This window comes from Mytilus galloprovincialis, chromosome 2 (genome assembly GCF_965363235.1).
Source record: "Mytilus galloprovincialis chromosome 2, xbMytGall1.hap1.1, whole genome shotgun sequence".
NCBI lineage: Eukaryota > Metazoa > Mollusca > Bivalvia > Mytilida > Mytilidae > Mytilus > Mytilus galloprovincialis.
The window spans coordinates 81,618,830-81,636,808 of record NC_134839.1 but is presented as its reverse complement, the minus strand read 5'-3'; the positions used below and the strand labels follow the sequence as shown (position 1 = coordinate 81,636,808).

Here is a 17,979-nt window from a genome sequence, read left to right as displayed (position 1 = left end):
TTATCATTCTTGTACTTTTTAATATTTTTTTATACATTTCATTTCAATCTTTTTTGTTTATAAAGATACATGAAGAAAACAATGACACAATGATTTAAATGAATATAATACAATGATTACGACATGAGGTAATGACATTATATACTCTTAATGATGAAATAATCCCTGAAAAAGAGTATATATCATACTGTTAAAACAATTCTACATTTGTATCAAAATAATGAAAGAAAATAGAATACTTGGCTAATGGTTTTAAGATTGATATGAAACACCAAGTAATAGCTGAGGGAACCCATTTAGCAACATCAAAAATGCTGATCTTCTTCTTCATTCAAATATTAAAATACCTCGTAATCATCAAATTAAACTTGAGCAACAGATTGATTTCTATCAGATGAAAAAATAATTTTACAAGTAAATCATATTTATTAAAATATTGAACAAAAAAAAAATTACATTTAGAAGAGTTTTAAACCCTCAGTATGTATGAGTCATACTTATGTTTCTGATGGTAGTTTATGAAGCATTAACATGAAAAGTTGGCTTGACCAAAGACAAAACTTGACACAAATGTAGAACTGGTTTGACAATCAAAGACCTAGCCAACACTGAGAAACTACTACTATAACATAATGAAAGCTTAAGAAAACAATATCGTTCTTTGACACAACTTGCACATACAACAGAATTCATTGCAATTATTAAAAAGAAATTCATGGTTTTACCGCATCAGAACATATGTAGCAAAAACAACAACAAAAAGAAACTTGAGGCCCAAAGAAGCTTGTACTGCTCACCTGACAACTGTGCATAGTACTTACTCAATCTGATAAATATTTTCTAGAATAGGACCATAATTGAAACATTTATCTAAATTTGACTAATTTTTAATGTTTAACCAGATATTTAAGTTGTAAACTATTCATCATTTCCTTCCAAATGCCTTAAGTTTTCAAAAAGTTATTATTTTTTTCTGATCAAGTTCTATGAATGGAACTGACCATCTATGATTTTAGGTGAGGCATTTTTATGAAAAACTTAATTTGAAAGAAAACATTGGAAATCAATCTTGTAAAACTTATTAAAACTGTAATATTATGTATAGATAGATTTTTAAAAGAATTCCCCAAAGTTTCTTACATACTAGTAATAGAGGTCACATAGCTGGTTTGTCAATGCTTTCTATTGGATATATTTTAGAAATTTAACACTCAAAGGATGATTGAGGTTACTGATTTCAGAAAGGCAAATACATTGAAAAAGTTTATGGACAGATGTCAAGTGATAGCAATAACTCATTTTGGCTTCATAACCAAAGCTAAAAATGTTCAAACTGAAAATAATATTTCTTACAGTAGCTATTTTCATGTAAGCAATTATACATAAGGAAAAGAAACAGGGTTAAGTGATTCAGAGTTTTAATTTTTATCATGAAAATGCCCATTGTATTAAAAAATCAAATTTAAATTTGATTTGAAATGAAAAATTTCAATCCATATTCGTGTGCCTCATTTTAAATAATTTTAAATATTTTTTAGAGAGATTGTCCTTGAACAGTTCATAAATAGGACGGAACGATACTGTCTTAAATAATGGCTTTCAACCGGTTACATTATTTGAGGTAGATTATGAATGCATCTGTTTTTTTGAGCCATAGTGTACTCTGCAATTGGCTGAATATTATATGTATGCACTTATAACACTTAATTAATGTTGTGAATTATTCTGTCAATGCAATTTGATACTCAAAAATTTCAAAGCACAATATTAATACCTTTTTATAGAGATGTCTAAAAACATATAACACTGTGTGTTTCATTTTAGTAAACTTTTCCTCTATTAAAAATATCATTATTATATAAATCTTTCATCATATCAATGTTCTGAAATTCTTTGTGATGCTACAAATTCACAAGAAATTGTCGATGGTGTCCTTTGTATACATTACACTTCTTTCCGTTTTCAAACATGATTTTTTTTGGACTTGAATATTATAAACAGCCAATAGCAAATACATTTTACCATACAATCAAATGTATAAATTTAATGAATGATTTGATAATAGGTTACAAACTACATTTGTAACAAGAAATTGTATAAGTCAATTTAATTTTAAATTTTTTCCTTCCATTTACAAGTTTAAAATGAAAATGACATGCAATTTAATGTTATATGAATTAAAAACATGATTTAATGCCACAGTCCTTATATACAATTAAGGAAACACAAATTTATGGCAGTGTTCTGAAATGCTTTACAAAATATTCAATGCCATTGCATTTTAAAGACAATAAGCAAAATATGGAGAAAATTAAAAAATTTAGCATAAATAATCATTGTAAATTGCTTTTTCTTTTTCCTATAGTTCCAAAAACTTTTACAGGCTAAAGATATTGATGAAATAAAACCAAATTTTGGGAAATAAATATGACAATTAAGACATTAAATCTCCTATGATTTATAAAATAACAGTAATATAACTTCCTGCATTGGTAACGTAAATAATCACACTGAAAATATATCCCTTATGTATAAAATGCATGTAGTTCTGTATTTCTTGTATGTGTTTGTGTAGCAATTCAAACAAAATAAACAACTATACAATACACTATATAATGTAACAAATGAGGTAGAAAGTCTGCTCGCTCACTTTTACACGTTAAAGGAAATTAGTTTTTTCATTGTTCTTTTAATCATTCATGTTTCTAAACAATGTAACAATATATAAAATTGATCAAAACAGTAAGCATACTACATACAACCTTGATGGTAGCACTGTGCTATCTTTTGAGTATGTAGGAAGAACAATTACATATTCAAGGAGCTAACTCTCAGAAAATAATTCTTTGAGTTATTTCACATTTATAACATTGTTTAGAGACACAAAATTAAGTTATATTTCTTAACAAATAGAAAGTGAAACAAGCAAATAAGAATGAAAACATGACAACAAGTTAGACAACCTTTACAATAGTATATATATATCATACAAATAATACATTCACCTCCGGGAATCATGTGAGGTCAGCAATATTCTATAGACTACAGACACACGTTTTAGGAAGCTAGATTAAGATAAAATGTGCACCTTTTAATTATTACGAACATTCAGAATATTAAGTTATATAATTTAAAACTTGATTATTTTTCACAAAGTTATTTTGAACCTTAAATATTTCTTTTTCTTCCATGTATCACATATGTCATCTGAAATGAATTCAATCTAATGCATAATAACTTACCGTTATGGTGTGCATCAAAATTTACAATATACGAAAAAATGATAATGCATTGAATACCACCTCTATTTAGTTGGGAGATACCTGCTTCTAGTAAAAGGCTTCATGTGTATCGATGCTGCCTTATGAATGAATTCTCACACATCCTATTTTTTTTCAAATAAAGAAAAAGTAAATAAAAACTTGACAGAACAATATTCCACAATTTCCACAATTTCAAAAAAAAAATCAGCAAGATATGGCACAAAGAAAAAAACTTAAAATTAAAATTTTGTAGCACTTCAAAGGGTTTTAGCACTTTATAGAATCATATATACACAAAAAATAATAGTTTTCATTTCAGAGACAAGAAGTTTACAGTCAACTTGAATATTAATTTTATAAAACAAGACTATATTATTATGCATAGATGTAAAATGTAGAAAAAATTAACCAAAAGTAAATTGTGGTTTAATTTTTTAATTCTCAAAAAAAAAATCTAATTGTTAAGAAATCTTTCCTTTACAAATCCCAAAGCCAAATATAAGGCAATTCATCGTGTTGGCAAAATTGTTTAAAAAAGAACAATAATTTAAACGCCAATGCCTGTGAAAAATAAAAAAAAAAAAATAAACTGCATGCATAATATATTTTCTTACATTCAACAGTACAAATCACACATGAAATTGTTTTATAACACATACACAAAGGCATAATACAGGTATTATAGTATTCCCATATACATAATACATTTACAAATGTAGTTATGTATACATGTTTTTATTCATATAATACACATTACCGCTATTTTGTGCATTTTTCCTTTGATCTTTTTTTGTGATAATTTTTCATATCGTGCTACTCGCTTGAGATGGAAAATTATAACTAGAAACTAAGCAGGCACGTGGCTTTGCTAACGAAATTGACATGAATTTCAATTAATAGGTAAAAGCGATAAATAGATTATCATTGGTCATCTCAACTCGATTGCCTTTCTCGTTTTCGCCATCCCGGCTCAAGCGAGAAAATCAATCTTGTTGAGATGATCAACGATTATCTATAAATACATGCATAAACGTACGTGTTCACACAAAACATATCATATGCATGAATGCATACAATGAGTAAAATTGTACACATGTATAAATGTATTCAAACATATGAAAATACCATATTAAATGTACTAATACAAACATACAATATTAAAACATGTATAAGTGTACATTACATAATACATTAATAAATGTATTAACTTGTACAACTATACATCATAAATGAATTGTCCTGAGTCAGTTCAACCTATAATAACAATAAACACAACATAGGATTTACCGGGATTACAACAGATTAGTATGTTATGGACTTTGGACTTTCATAGGTAATTAAAACATTTCATTCTCTGAACCAATATCAATTCTATGACACATATGTGTGACTGATATTTTTATGTATACTTGTAAACCTAGCTTCCCTAAAGTCATAATTCCTAAGAATTCTCATTAATAACTGAATGAACAAGAACTGCGTTCTCTATTATAGCATGCCCTTGCATGATTTCTTACTGGGACAGCATGTCAATTGAAGGAATAGTCAAATTCAATGGCATTTACAAATTACAGTCACATAAAAAATTTCATTATTATACATGACACCACTACTACGAAAGTCTAAAAATTCATAACACACTGATCAACAATAATTAACATTATTTGACAATAATATCACATTCTAAAGCAAAACTGATGACCAAAAAATCTAAAACAATTAATATATACAGCTAAATATTTACAGCTCCTCAAAAACATTACAAATCTTACAATCAGATCTGTATTAACAATTCTCAGAGTAAACAATGATAAACAATTATCCAAACCAAAACAAAGGTACCAGTAGAACAAAAAGGAAGTAAGGATTTCTTTTTCTATTTTTAACAATACTTGTATTGTTCGCCAATGATGTATCAGTAGATATTAGTTTGACTAAGGACTTCCAACTGTTTCAATTTTAAATATAGCATACTTGTTAGAAATAATTGAGAGAAAAAAAAAACACAATGGTAATATTAAAATGATTCCAAACAGAAAATAAACTTTTTAAATTTTTAAATTAAAAATGTATTTTTTCGTTATTTTGTTTTGGAAGTCCATCACATAAAAAGCACTCCACACTGAAATCAATTTCCAAATACTATACTGTTCTCTACAATACTGTTTTGTTTTACAGTTAGATATACAACACAGTCTTCTAAGTCAACATTTTGGCAATAGTTTTTTTTTAATTGTCAAAATCAAACATTACAGAGAGGTGTCTTTATATACATTATATAAACTAAGTTTTAATATATATTTCGAATGATAATGATGAGAACACAGAATTCCATCTAAGGTCAACATCTTTAAGTAATATCAATTAACTGTAAAGCTGTGTTAATACAAAGATCACATGTACTGTAACAACAATATATTTTGCCATGATGTCCACCAACAAATACAGTAAAAATAATTCCCTGTTCTAAACGATACGCTCAAAATAAATATAACATGAGGTAATATCTAAACAATAGTGATATGGTTAGCACAACAACATAAAGCACCAACATAATAGGCCATTCAGTTATACCATGTAAGTATAACAAACAACCAGTTCTTCCTGAAGAAAAATAAAAAACAAAAAAAAAAGCCCTATAATAAAAAAGCAAAACTGGTTTTAAAGCTTAACTTTTAGATTTGTGAACCTTTCGGAATACACATCACCAATACCATGAGCTGCCAAATTTGAGCAGGCACATCATTGTTTTAGTTATGTCTTGTTTTATTTTGTCATTCTCACCTTAAAGAGAAACCAAAGCTTGTTTTAGATATAAGAAATCTATCGCCCTTTCATAAATAAAACTTAGCGAAAATGTGAACTACACACACCAGTTTTTTAACATTTAGATAGTACACTACTCATAACAAAAATATCTCCTTAAACTATTCCCAATAAATGCAGATTTTGTTTTGTACCACTGGACGATTTTTTTTAAATAATAATAAAATGAGCATTGCCAATAGATGAAAATGACATAATAATCTGAATTTAAGGCACATTGTGTTTTGATTTCAATATTAGGTTTAATTACTTTTCCTAGTTCTTTATACTTCTTAAATAAATCATCATGTCTTCTCTTAAATAAGTTTTAATGGAGAGCATCCTATTCTAATTTTAATGTCTGTCTCACTCAACCAATCACTAATAATATACAAAAGAATCATTAATGTTGTTGTCTATAATGCATCTTATTTATGAGGTAAAATTATTTCTGATTTCTGTACAAAATGTTAAAAAAAACCTTTATACTAGTATGTTTGTCTGAAGCACTATAATTTTCTGCAATAAAACAGTTTTTTTTTCACTGATAGAAGTTTAAAAAAAAAAAAAATAAGTACAATAAGTTTGACAATGATCACATGCCATTTATCACTGCTAAAAAATTAGCCAAAAAATTTAAAATAAAATATAAAATCTGAATTAGCTCTATATGCAATACTGCTTGTAGCACCAATTTATAAATATTTAAGCCATGCACTGCAAAAGAACTAAACTAGATGCCATTTTAAATTCTTTAAAAGAAAAATAACTGTAAAATGACTTCAAATCTGTCAAACTAAAAATGGTCGTACTTTAAAGTGTAAATTAAGCTAATATAATACAACATAAAGGTTGTGCAACAAAAAAAAAATATTGAGATATGTCAAACAGACTTTTAAATAAAGTAAACATACAATCTGAATACTTAATAAAAATATTATTTCTTCCTCCCTGGGAATGAACATCATGGACTACCCGTTTAAAGCTGCAGTAATTCTGCAGAGTATGTTTCAGTACAGATGATACTTTGTATAACAGACACTACGTATTCACAGCAATAGGTGCTGTTGACATTGGTGTACTTTCACCACTCCCATCAAGGCCCATTTTCCCTGTATCTGTACGTTTTGAAGGACCTGAAAATACAAAAAAGATTATTTTACTTAAGTTCCTTAGACAAAATAGCAGAGTTTTTTTCTGGTTTTATTAAGAATTAAAAGCTTCTTTTTTAATTTCATTGAATTTTTTAATGTTGACAAAAGCATGAAAGCGCTTCATACTTAAAATGTGTGCAAAATTCTTGAATTGTTTGAAACTTCTATTTAGTGATACTATACTGAAATAGAGACGTTTTAATAGATTTTGAATAGTAATGCTTTGATCATAAAATAATTTTCAATGATATGATTACCCTAATCCTGTTTTACTGAATTTGTAGGGTTTTCTTTATTATACTTAACACATCTTCTAGATGTGGTGTCAAATTTCATTATCTAACTCCATGAGATTTAAAAGCTAAAGGAGAAAAGATTTGCAAAGGACGGACACATGACTGGATAGACAGAAACACAAGCTGATTACTATTAGCCTTCTGTCAATTGATCACAAATTGGTTGACAGTTACGGAATAACCGTTTCATAGATGATATTGGATATGTTCCATATGTCGTAACTACAATTCCCTTCCCTTTTCATGAATGTGACCTACCAAATTAGAACATTTACCTGATTTGTAATAACATAAGCAACACGACAGGTGCAACATGTGGATCAGGATCTGCTTATCCTTCCAGAGCACCTGAGATCACCCCCAGGTTTTGGCGGGGTTCGTGTTGCTTAGTCTTTAGTTTTCTATGTTGTGTCTTCTGTACTATTATTTGTCTGTTTGTCTTTTTATTTTTAGCCATGGCGTTGTCAGTTTATTTTCAATCTATGAGTTTGACTGTCCCTCTGGTATCTTTTGTCCCTCTCTTTGACCTTAATTAACCTACCTGTATGTGTATGGATGAACCATAAAGCTGCCATTAATAATACACCAATAAAAAATGCTGCAAACGCAATACAGATGACAGTCCCTGATTCTAGTCCATCAACAACAACACTTTGTTTGCCTCCTGCTTGTTTCTCTGTTTCCTTTACTTCATCTTCAACACCAACTGCAATATGTTGAAATAGTTTTACAAGGCCTTACAACTAATATTGTACATACAGTACTGCCATTTTCTTAGATCGCCCAGAGAAATAGTTTAACTATGCTTCACAATTCATGTTGTACATATAGTACTGTTATTTTCAATATTTTAACCGTTTTACTATGCTTTACAACTCTTTTTCTAATGCAACATTGTTTGTAACGTTCATTTTGATTGATGACAATTGATGCTATGAAAATGTAAATGCACGAGAAGATGATGTAAGACAAATTATAAATGTGTGTTTTGACGTTGTTTTCTATAAGTTTTATTATAAAGCCAAATAAAATTAATTAGTAGATTTTCATCCAAATTTTTGAAAAAAATGGGGCGGGCGGGAGGATTTTATTTTTTTAATTCTATTTCATATGAAACCTTCTTGTCACATGTTATTCATATATGCAAGTGTATTAATAAGCTTAGTTCCAAAAGGGTAAGCATTTCCTGCACCGTATATGGCACTCGTCATGTTATTTCTTTGTTCAGTTCGGTAATGATGGAAGGTTGTTTTGACTGAGGAAGAATATCACTGAGATATGATTTCTGACACACTTTTGTCATAATGGCCGATCAGCTCATGATGGCGACCATAAAATTGCTTGAGTGATGACCTTAATTTGATTGATTCAAAGCCCTGTCTAAGCAACTTTTGAGAAAGCAGTATTCCTCATTCAACAAAATCAACGTACTTTGAGCTAGCTCTAGAGTAATGTATCAATTGAGACACATATACTCCATATGCTGGTGCTGCTTTTTCAAATTCGTAAATATATATCTCTGATTGGCAACCACTGTTCTACATGTAATTGCCGCTTTAGAAACCTATTTTATAGTAAACAGCAGAAGTGTGGAGAAATGCTCTCTTCAGTTGGACTACCTACATCAAATGTATTTTGCTTTCTCAGCAATGTTTTGTTGTCCTAATAAAATGAAGGAAATGAATTGGTATGCAACACGAGTATGATAAGAACAGAATAAAATGAAAACTCAAACAATGTTGAAATAATAGAGTTGGTCCTTTTTTTGCAAGATGCAAATATAATTACAATGTAGAACATAAAGTTGTATAATGACTCTATCATGGGTATTGGGACAGAGGATTTTTGCTGTTTTTCTACAACAAACGAAAGGCATGGCTAAATCTAAATCTAAGAGCTTGCTATAAATTAATAAATTAAAAATGCTTATGTTTATCGATTTTCTGAACTCAATATACGGTCACCAATCTAAAAGGTTCAGGCTTGTGTCAATTTTTTCATTCCAGTCAAATGTGTTCCATGATTCTTACGCTTTTGGGTTTCATTCACAGTCCAAATATCTTGACACAAACTCATTGTATAAATAAAATAAATCCAAGATGTTTTACTCACAATTATTAGTGTCATTTGTGACATACGGCGATTTGCGTTCTTGGACACAGCATATTACTCGTAACCCGAATATTTCACGCCCTTCTCGTAATCAATCTATATTCTCGGTAAATGATATTGTCATCATTGATCAGCAGAATATATCGACTTTATCATTCAGTAAGAATACTCTAAGAAATACGAAAACCAAAATTTGAAACAGGAAGTTTTACATGAAACGAAATTATCGACGGTTACCAGTAACGGAAATGAACAAAATCCGGAAATCATAATTTTTTTCAAAAAAAAAAAAAAAATTGGGGCGGTCGGGGATGAAAATCTATCAATTAATTTTAATTGGCCTAATGGAGAAAAAAATATTGTATTTTAAGCTCCATCTGCATTAATTTGTGATTTGATGGTCACAAATACCCATTTAATGGCTCTGCCAACATGTCACCCGTTAACTTAATTTGCCACCATCAAATCATAAATTGACGCTGCCTCATACAATACAGTTATCTCCTAATTATACAATATAGTACAGCCATTTTCAATATTTTAACAGTTTTACAACTTATATTGTACATTTGTACTGCCATACTCAATATTTTAACAATTTTACAAGGCCTTACAACTAACATTGTACATTAGTACTGTCATTATTAATATTTACCATTGAGCTTTGGTGGAATCTGTACTTTTCTACTACCAGTATTTACAACCTTCATTGGTCCTTTAATTACATCAGGATGGTTAGGAACTCTGGGACTATATGGTGGTAGTCCATTTCTACAAACCTGATCTTTATTGTCAATACACTAAAAAGAAACGTCAGAAAACAAACTTGTATAATGGTATTGGTAAATATAAGCTTGATCTTACAGTGAGTGTATTGTATTCTCTGTGGTTAAGTTTTAAATGTTACAATTAATCATTGAAGGTACCATGGCTTAGTTAATAAATACTCAACAGTGCCCAAAATATACTTTTCATAATGATTATACTATTTACTCATAGTTCAAGTAATATTATACTAATTACTCATAGTTCAAGCTCATTTTTAGTTTTTTAATTTTTTAGATGGTTAAAAACTTCCAAGTGTGAGCACTTCTAGCACCTCTAACAAACGTTTTGTTTTTGATGATTTTTAGTCAAACCATTTTCATGAAGCTTGCAAAGTTTTGAGGGTATTTTTCCATTCTTTTTCAAAAGTTTTGGCAGAGAACCATTCTACATTAGAACCTACCTGTGGTATGGCAGAGAACCATTCTACATTAGAACCTACCTGTGGTATGACAGAGAACCATTCTACATTAGAACCTACCTGTGGTATGACAGAGAACCGTTCTACATTAGAACCTACCTGTGGTATGGCAGAGAACCATTCTACATTAGAACCTACCTGTGGTATGAATTCATTGTCTGCTGTTTGATAGTTCCTACACACTGTTAAGTGACAGCTGATATAAATATACTGGTTTAAATACTGTGACAAAATGTCTGCTGAAAAACTGAATCTCTGACTCTGTGTTACAGATCCCATCAATGGCTTCCCTCTCACAACTGGTTCCCAATTGGTATTTGAATTTTTACATCTGTAATTCAATAAACAATTGTATTTGCATATATTCATTTTTAAAAAGGTCTTGCAAAAGATACTGTACATTAATTAAGAACAATATATGTTCTTCAGACACATCAAGTCATGATCACACAATCACATTTCTGTATTCAATGAAGCTTGAAATCTAGACCCAACCATCAAGGCCGTTAGTTTTCTCGTTTGAATTGTTTTACATTGTCTTATCAGGGCCTTTTATAGCTGACTATGAGGTATGGGCTTTGCTCATTGTTGAAGGCTGTACGGTGACCTATAGTTGTTAATGTCTGTGTCATTTTGGTCTTTAGTGGATAGTTGTCTCATTGGCAATCATACCACATCTTCCTTTTTATACTTCAAACAAATACAGGTAAAACAATGACCAGATGGGCCAATTGTTGGAGGCAGATCAGACCAAATTAACCCCTATTATTGTAGGTGGGGTATACAAATATTTCTTTTTTAAATTGTTAAAAATAACACACACACACACTACTTTTCAAAAAAGTTCTCTTGATTCATACAAGTATCTGACAGAATGTGAAGGTTATAATTTAAATGTGAAAAGTGATGGAATGGTCCTACAGTTACCATAATTTCAACATAAATGATACCAATAATCAAAATGAATTCACAGTAAATAAATTTCATCATTTTTCATGAAAATAATACCTACCCATTTTGTATCAATGTCATTACAGGAGTCTGATCTTTCATTAGAAGACAGGATTTAATCTGTACTCGCATCGACTTATCTGTAACCAAAAAATGGTATTTAACTCAAAATCTGCTAGTGTTTATTTCTGCTAAAATATACATAAACCCCCACAGCCCTTTATACATTTCATATACTATAATTTACATAAATGCTATTGACATATACAAAAAATGTCTATGAAAAAGTACTGAAAAAATCTTATTCATTTCTTTATTTGACTTCGTAATTTCAAGTATAAATGGGGGAATTCAAACCAATACTGAACAGCTGTTTTTCAAAAACACAAACTGCATGTTACATATGGTTATATAGTTTGCTTTGTTCAGATAATGATGACTTTTATGCAATGTTATAGGTTTGACACACTAGTAATTATGATATGGAAACTTTACTGGTCCACACCAACATTGATACACATTGTCATTTGCAATATTCACAAGTTTATAAGTTTTCAACAGCTCACATGCTAAAATTATAAATATATTCACTTTGAGTGATGAAAAATCATACAACAAAAGAAGAAATGATTTATCAGCCTATACTTGCCTCCTTCAATAGCTGCATCCACAAACACTCTTGAGCCTAAGGAAATATTCATTGGAAACAGGTAGTTGGCATCCAAATAAAGTGGCGATTTGAACAGTTGTAAACGAAACGATAGATCCATATTGTGTTTAATTTTGGTTGATGGAGGTGTCATAGGTTTAATTTTATCCTAAAATCAAAGCAGAATAATCTATATTAATCATAAACAAGATACAACAATACAAATCTCAATCCTTTTCTATTGTCTTTTTTTTCTGGAACCTTGTGAACACTCTGTAGTTTCAACAGACATTACCTCAAAAGTTGTTCCATTTAAACAGATATCATAAAAATAACTTTCTTATAGACAGATCACTTCATTAGTGAGAATAATAGACAGATCACCTCATTAGTGAGAATAATAAAACACTAAGTTTGATGGACCAGCTTTAACAACAAGACATCCTGTAAATGTGAATTTCTTTCTTACAGTTAAAATTCATATTTTATTACTATCAAGTAAGAACAATACAGTAAAAGTAGTTTACAATAAGTATCCATAAATAAGTCACCACTTTCCAACCTGGTTCTACTGTTTGTTAATATCAGCATGATTTGAAATGTGGACTCATCTAGCAATTTTCTTCCCACAGATTTAAAAGGTTAAATATATTTGTTCTTGGATTGAAGCTTAATTCTGAGATTTATCAAAAGACCCTGATTTGAAATAATTACTTTCAATATTTCATTACGGCACAATTTGTTATGTAAGTTTTGTCAACTGAAAGCTCCCCTAAAGCAAGTACTCAAGTGTTTTAATTTACTTAACCGCTTTAACTACCATAAAATATGAAAACTAATTTAAGCATCAAAAGTAATGTGTTTCTTCCCAAACTCAGTGAACAATTTTCTGATTGACATTCTAATTTTCCCAAAATATACTCCCAGAGTATTATCCAAAGAAATGCTTGTTTATAGAATACACATAAAAGATGTTTATTTTCAGCACATTTAACACACCAGCCTGTGACCTAATCTGTTTGGGTAACATCCTGTTGCAATGTAATTTTGATAATTCAATTTCAAATACCTATGTTCAAAAGGATATTGCCCTAATTATATGTTGAACAGTTGGTTTTAACCTAAATGTTTTTTAATTGATTCTTCATAACCCAATTTTTTTCTAATAGTTAACCTCCAATCAATATGGACAAAATAAAAGCATCATACCTTTTATAATTGATGTATGATTTCCCTTATTGTATACCTGACATGAATCTAACACTAATTAAATATCTTAAATAAAGTTATGAATCAACAAGAAAAAGGAGTTCAAAGAACACATTGGAGCATATAATTGTTGAAATTGTTTGATAAAATAATACCGATCATATGACCCCTAGATCTTTTTGACGTTAGATTTTATTATTTCACACTATACTTACACCATGTGACACTAGTTTTATCACTGCCTTGTTCCAAACGACAGCTAACATTACCTATTATTGGAGGATCATCATGTCACATGACCCCTAGACCTATTTGACGTTATATAAGATTACTATACTTAAACTGATGTGTGAAACTAGTTTTATCACTGCCTTGCTCTAACCGACAGCTAACATCACCTATTATTGGAGGATCATCATGTCACATGACCCCCTAGACCTATTTGACGTTATATAAGATTACTATACTTACACCAATGTGTGAAACTGTAGTTTTATCACTGCCTTTCTCTAACCGACACCTAACATCACTTATTATCAGAGGATCATCATGTTACATGACCCCCTAGACCTATTTGACGTTATATAAGATTACTATACTTACACCGCTATGTGAAACTGTAGTTTTATCACTACCTTGCTCTAACTGACAGCTAACATCACTTATTATTGGAGGATCATTGTGCCTATAATCTTCATCATCAATGTAAGTCTCTGTCACCTGATTCAATGAGCCTGACCCTGAGATATTCAATTCATCTTCATCAATGTTGTCATAGTGATATCCACTTCCTGCTTCTATTGCATCTGCAGGTGAACGGTGGATTAAAAGCTACAATGTTAAATTTTATACTGTGTTGAAAACATATATACACTAAATTGATTGATTCAAAGTTATAATACTAATCAAAGTGCTTGTAAGCCCAGAAGGGTAAAGATTGCATTAATTTATCAGTGGGAAGTTAAATTAAATATTTCAATAAAGCATTGGTTGTAGTTGATTCAACTACAATTCTGGACAATGGTAGATAACTTCAAATTTAAAGATGACTTTAACAGTGACAAACAGTGACATCATCATTTATATTTTTAGAACAATTATTAGATTCCTGCACCTTGCAAAAGTTATGTAATTTCTTTACAGGTTTAACATTTTTTTGTGACTTAAATTACATTGTTAAATTTCTGGATTCATGGATAGGATGTATAGAATGTTATGATCAATGCACTATATTTTGTGTAACAAAAAGGTAGTGATAAGCCTTGGAAAATTTAGATATCAAGTCAGTAACATAGGGTTTTGATTGCATTTCATCCATTTTCATCCAAAAAATCATTTATCATAATTATTTATACCATAATTAATAAGGCTTCTACCAACAAAAGCTCCATTTCAATGTGTTTTGGCATATATACAATATTTGAACATATTCATATATTATCTACACTATTTTTGTATTCTTTGGTACAACCGAAGTCCTGAAAATATACCTTAACAAGAAACTGCATATGTAGTGGTGCTAATCATACACCCTCCCATACAATTAGTGATATGCATACAAAAATATCAAAATTAATTTTACATTCATTGACTATTGATGACATTAAAGTTATCTGAATATTTCTGTGATAATCTTAAATATACATACAGCATTGTGAAGAGTTGTCTGCCCATCCTGTTCTGTTTTTCTGGTTTTGCATTCTCCTACTGCAGACTCCCAGATAATATGTGATGCATTCTGGGTAGCAATGCACGTAGGACTTATTAATGACATCTGATATAGATCTAAACCATAAGTCTACAAAATAAGAAAAGGTTACTTTAGTGGTTAAACTCCTTGATATTATTCATATAATTTTTGAAAACATTGCTCCAGTAGTCAAGAGGGTTGTATTTCATGAATCTCCTGTTTAAAGGTCTAAAAGTAATCTGCTCTGCTCCCAATTTAAACACTGTCTAAAAGTAACCTGCACTGCTCCCAATTTAAACAGCAACTACAGACTAAAAAAATCCATAACAGGACAACAATCTTTCATCTTTCAACTTGACTTTTGGTCATTTTAAGGTGTACTGATCATTTAAATAATTTTCAAGTTCACATAATGTTATGACCTTTTGTCTTTACCTTGATATTTTATGAACAAAACTTATGGATTGTCTGAAAATAAGCATTCTTACCTGGTATACAGTTTTACTTAAAGAAACTTTAATCACTCCTGGGCTTATACATTCAGTTCTTGCATTCCGATTCAAAATTTTCTTTGTAAATGGTATGTCATCAAAGGGGTCATTTAAAATCTGAGATTTTATCTTTTCTTCATCATCAGTATCTACAATTAAAATACACATATCTGGTATATAGCTTATCTAACTCATTAAAGGAGAAGATGTAAAAACCATTATTTTTTTCAATTCAACAGGCGAGTCAAGTGGCCTCATGATATATTAAACCTTAGCACTTGTATAATGCAATTGGAATTTATTATGAATGCTTGAACTGTTTTAAATTCCCAAACCTATCACCATTAATTAAAGGAAAAGTGTTTCTCAAAGGTCATATCAGTTCATTAACCTGTAATTGAAAATATGAGTGACTTTTTCGATTTAATTATTTTCAATTATTAAATTGCTGTATTGTTCCTATATGGTAAAATCATGGTTAATAAATCAAAACTCACCTGGTATGACCATTTTTATCTTATTAGCTGAATGAATAGCTGTATACATAGCCACTTGACCAACATATTTTTCGACCCACTTAAGGAATTTTTCTCCTGTTTCTGTGAAATCTTCTATCCTCTCACTAACAGGATCCATCTTAATTCCTGATATATCTATTTTGCTGTTCGACTAAAAAGAATATAAAGCGTTTCGTTATACGACAAACTAGAGGCTCTCAAGAGCCTGTATTGCTCACCTGAATCAATTTTGGTTTTTGAAATCATATAAAAGAAAAGATAAAACTTGGTTTAAATAATGTGATATGGCATTCCATTCTGTGATTTTCTAAAAGAAGACATTTGTATGCATTTCCCATAGGGTCCTATGTTAAACTAAGTCCCTCGCTGGCGGCCATCTTGGATGCTGGATAGGCAACAAAGTAACAACACTTGGTCAGCACCTCATAAGGCACATGCATGCTATGTTTGGTTTCATTCCATTCAGTGGTTCTCTAGAAGAAGTTCAAAATATAAAAAGTTAACGACGACAACGGACAACAGACGACGGATGCCAAGTGATGAGAAAAGCTCACTTGCGAGCTAAAAACTGAAATAAAAAAATATTTGAATTCATTAAAAAGTATCTTGTATATGAGATTACAAAAAAATATACAAAAGAAAACCTCAACAAAAAGCACCTATTCAGTAATTTGGGGTATGAAAAATCAAGGGGATTTAAAACAGTGAAAAAGATAGAAATAAATGTTGAGTTACATATCTGTTGATTTCTAACTACTGACTAAACAAGAATGCATATGCTAAGGGGTATAATTATTTGACAACTGATAATCAGCTGGTGTATTTTAGTATTTAACTATATGCAAAATCTCAATAATGAAACCCCCACTTTTCCCTTTTAAAAATTGTATATTATTGTACTGCTCAAAACAGAATTTTAATTAGCTATTCCTTTTACTAAAGTAGATAACTTTAACCAATAAATGGATACATATATTTTCTATTCTTACTTTTTAATCAGTAACTAACATGTACTTACTACTATTTCAGCATATCCTTCTAATCTTTTGGTTTTAACTCTCCAAGTGACATTCCTCCATGGAGATTTAAGGACAAGATAAAAATTTCTATGTGTTTTTCTTCTTCTGCCACTTTTGATTTCAAGCTCCACCTCGTTAATTTCTACTTGTTCTGTATTTTGATCTTCCTTTTCCAGTTCTATCACATAAGCAAGTCTGCAATGTAAAAATGATTACAAATATACTGTGTTTAATAGTGTTGTTGGTTTGCTGTCTCTCTGACATATTACATGTACTGACATCTACTTTTATACTTATTTGTATTCTATTATATTTACAGCAGTGGCAGATCTAAAAGGGGAGCCTTTATATGATGACCAAAACATTTAAATGGGGACATATGATTGGAACCCCCACCTTTATCCTAGGTTGCAAACCCCTTTTAAACAATGGCTGGATCAAGGTGATCAATTCATATAAATTTAGATTTTTATATTTTTCAAATCAGATAAATGCCCTCATAGTTACCAATTCTATGTAAATGCAAACGAAAAAAATTATTTTAAACAATGTGAATTTCAGAGAAGCAATTCTTTT

General features: G+C 30.0%; 1 protein-coding gene across 1 annotated transcript in view; it reads right to left on the bottom strand.

Moving 5' to 3' along the window:
* LOC143064580 (transforming growth factor beta receptor type 3-like) overlaps positions 1-17,979 on the bottom strand; it is a 55,220-nt gene continuing 37,241 nt past the window's right edge. The window contains exons 7-17 of the mRNA XM_076237495.1: positions 17,403-17,598; positions 16,364-16,535; positions 15,864-16,015; positions 15,334-15,483; positions 14,289-14,516; positions 12,477-12,645; positions 11,889-11,967; positions 11,015-11,207; positions 10,286-10,430; positions 8,060-8,224; positions 1-7,204 (exon numbers count right to left, since the gene is read on the bottom strand). Coding sequence (XP_076093610.1) covers positions 7,110-7,204; positions 8,060-8,224; positions 10,286-10,430; positions 11,015-11,207; positions 11,889-11,967; positions 12,477-12,645; positions 14,289-14,516; positions 15,334-15,483; positions 15,864-16,015; positions 16,364-16,535; positions 17,403-17,598 — 1,744 coding nt within the window. The 3' untranslated portion in view covers positions 1-7,109. The remainder of the gene's footprint in view (positions 7,205-8,059; positions 8,225-10,285; positions 10,431-11,014; positions 11,208-11,888; positions 11,968-12,476; positions 12,646-14,288; positions 14,517-15,333; positions 15,484-15,863; positions 16,016-16,363; positions 16,536-17,402; positions 17,599-17,979) is intronic.